This window comes from Bombus impatiens, unplaced genomic scaffold, assembly GCF_000188095.3.
Source record: "Bombus impatiens unplaced genomic scaffold, BIMP_2.2 scf_0389, whole genome shotgun sequence".
Lineage (NCBI taxonomy): Eukaryota > Metazoa > Arthropoda > Insecta > Hymenoptera > Apidae > Bombus > Bombus impatiens.
Window position 1 is genome coordinate 139,179 of NT_176808.1, and position 2,529 is coordinate 141,707.

Genomic DNA, 2,529 nt, shown 5'->3' on the forward strand with positions numbered 1-2,529 from the left:
CGGCCGGCATCGTCGCGGCTCCGCTCGACTTGCCCGACGGTTTACCGGCCCGCAGAAACCGTAAACCGTACTTAGAGTACGCCCACGCACCGACCGGTTCGCGGAATATAAAGGCGAGCGCGACGATCACCAGAATAACCAGCACCGCCGAGAACGTTGCGGCCATCAGAGGCAAGTAATCGGAAACCATGATACTCTCGATGACGCCACCTTGAGAAAAGTAATCGGAACAGACCGTTTCGTTGACGTTCAAGCGGCGCCGGTACGCTGGTCTCGCGTCCCCCCCGTAGTAGCACCAAACGTCGCTAGCGTCCACCACCTTATGTGCGTTGTCGGAAACCCACGAGGACAGCTCTTGCAAGAACTTGCATCGACAGGACCACGGGTTGCTGCCCAGAGACAGCTCGACGAGGCGAGCGTTCAGAGTGACCTGCCATACCGGAAAAGTCACCAATCGATTTCCACTGAGTCTCAATATCTCGAGCGAACGCAACGGCAGGAAGGTCAGGTTACCGATGAATCCGATCAGATTGTTTTGCAGATAGAGTTCGCGCAGATGGGACAACCGTTCGAATTCGAACCCCTTCAGCTCGCGTATCCGATTGTCTTCCAGATGAAGAATCTGCAGATTGTTCAGCCCGTTGAACGTACGGTTCTGGATCGATTCGATGCCACTGGCGTTCACGTACAGCACTCGCATGTTCTTCCGTCCTATGAACACGTGGTTCTGCAGCTCGCGCAACACGTTCCCGTCCAAGTAGACCTCGGTAGCGTCCATCGGGATCCGCCGCGGTATCTCCTCGACGGTCAGACCGGAGCAATCGACGGCGTTCGTGTTCCATGTGCGGTCGTTGTAACACTTGCAACCTGCCGGGCAGGTCATCTCACAGTCGCACGCGTCGAAATCACAGCAATGGCACAGGGCGAAACAATGGGCCTCGTAGCGGCAGAGAAACTGCTCCGACCTGGCCGTTGACGCGGACACAATGGCTACGCCACGTGGTCCGGATGTACGACACATTACGTTGTCCAAGTCCATGATACGTGGATACTCCCTGGTCGATGTCTGATTGTTGATCGCTGGCAGCCAATCCATCGAACAGTTGCAGTTGAACGGATTTCCACCGATGTAGAACTCCGGCAGAGCTCGATCTTCCGGTACTTTGGTCAATAGCAACGACGTCAGTTCCATCGTCTCGATCATGTTCGCGTACATGTCGACCCTGGTCAGGTTCTCTTTGTCCCTGAACGTGTTAGGTCGTACCAGACTGATGTAGTTGTTATTTATGAACAGCAACTCTACGCTGTCCGGCACGGACAACGGGGACAACTCGGTAACGCGGTTGTGGCTGGCGTCCAAGGTTTTCACCTTCGAGTCGCGAATCTTGTAATAGTTGCCCAAGCTTTCGATAAAATTCCCGTGTATATCCAACCATTTCAAGTTGCCAGGTATGAACGCGTAGTCGAACCACTCGATATGATTCTCCGACAGATTGAGCAGCAGCAAACTGGCGATATTGGTGAAAACGCCGTTAATGTCGGACAGGAAGTTTCCATCGAGTCTAATCGCTTCGAGTCGCACGTTCCGTTCAAAAGCGTATCTCTCGACGTGTTGCACCTTGTTTCTAGCTAAATTCAGAATCTGCAGATTTGGTAGATCCCAGAGCATGCCGCGCGACAGATTGCCGATGTCGTTGCCGATCAGTCGCAGACCCGTCAGTTGATCCAGATTGCGGAACGAGCCGTTGTAGAAATTGCTAATCCGATTCTCGCCCAAGTCGAGGGTTTTCAGGAGAGCGAGGTCGCGTAACGCGTCCGGCACCGACGTAAGCTCGTTACCACTCAGATCCAGTTCCTTCAGGTCCGAACAGTTGCGAAACGCGAGCGGATCGATGCTGGCGATTGCGTTGCCGGACAACGTTAGCCGATTCAGAACAAACAGACCGTTGAACAGTTGCGCTCCCACGGTGTGAAGCTTGTTGTCGGACAGCTCGAGGGTATGCAGATTGTAAAGTGGGAGAAAAGCGTTGCTCTCGATCCGATCGATCGTATTGTTCCTAAGATCGAGGATCTGCAGGAAGAACAGGTCCTTGAACATACGCGCGTCGATGTGCGTGAGCATGTTGTAAGAGAGGTCGAGAACGATCAGCCGAATCAGTCCGAGAAACGTAGTCTCGTCGACGCGGTCACTGCCGAGTCGATTGCCCGCAAGATTTAGCACGAGCAGCTGCTCCAGCCGGGTGAATATACCCCTGGGCAGGTCGCGGAGCCCGTTGTACGCCAGGTGTATCTCTCGAAGCTCCCTCGTACTGGCGAACAGACCTTCGGGCAACGAGTCCAACGAATTATAGCTGGCGTTAAATGTACGCAATACGGTCAGCCCTTGGAGCGCGTCACTGGCAATTTCGACGATCGAGTTCCGCTGCAGGTGCAACTCTTGCAGCTGACGAAGGCCAAGCAGCGGGCTGTTCTCTTGTAAACGCGTGATCTCGTTACGCGACAGATCTAGAATTCGAATGTCAGCGCGAC

General features: G+C 54.2%; 1 protein-coding gene across 1 annotated transcript in view; it reads right to left on the bottom strand.

Annotated features, from left to right (window-relative positions):
- Positions 1-2,529, bottom strand: part of LOC100742868 (toll-like receptor 7) — an 8,058-nt gene that overhangs the window by 4,034 nt on the left and 1,495 nt on the right. Inside the window, 1 exon segment of the mRNA XM_024368085.2 lies at positions 3-2,529. This exon segment is cut by the window's right edge and continues 43 nt beyond it. Within this exon segment, the coding sequence (XP_024223853.1) occupies positions 3-2,529 (2,527 nt within the window).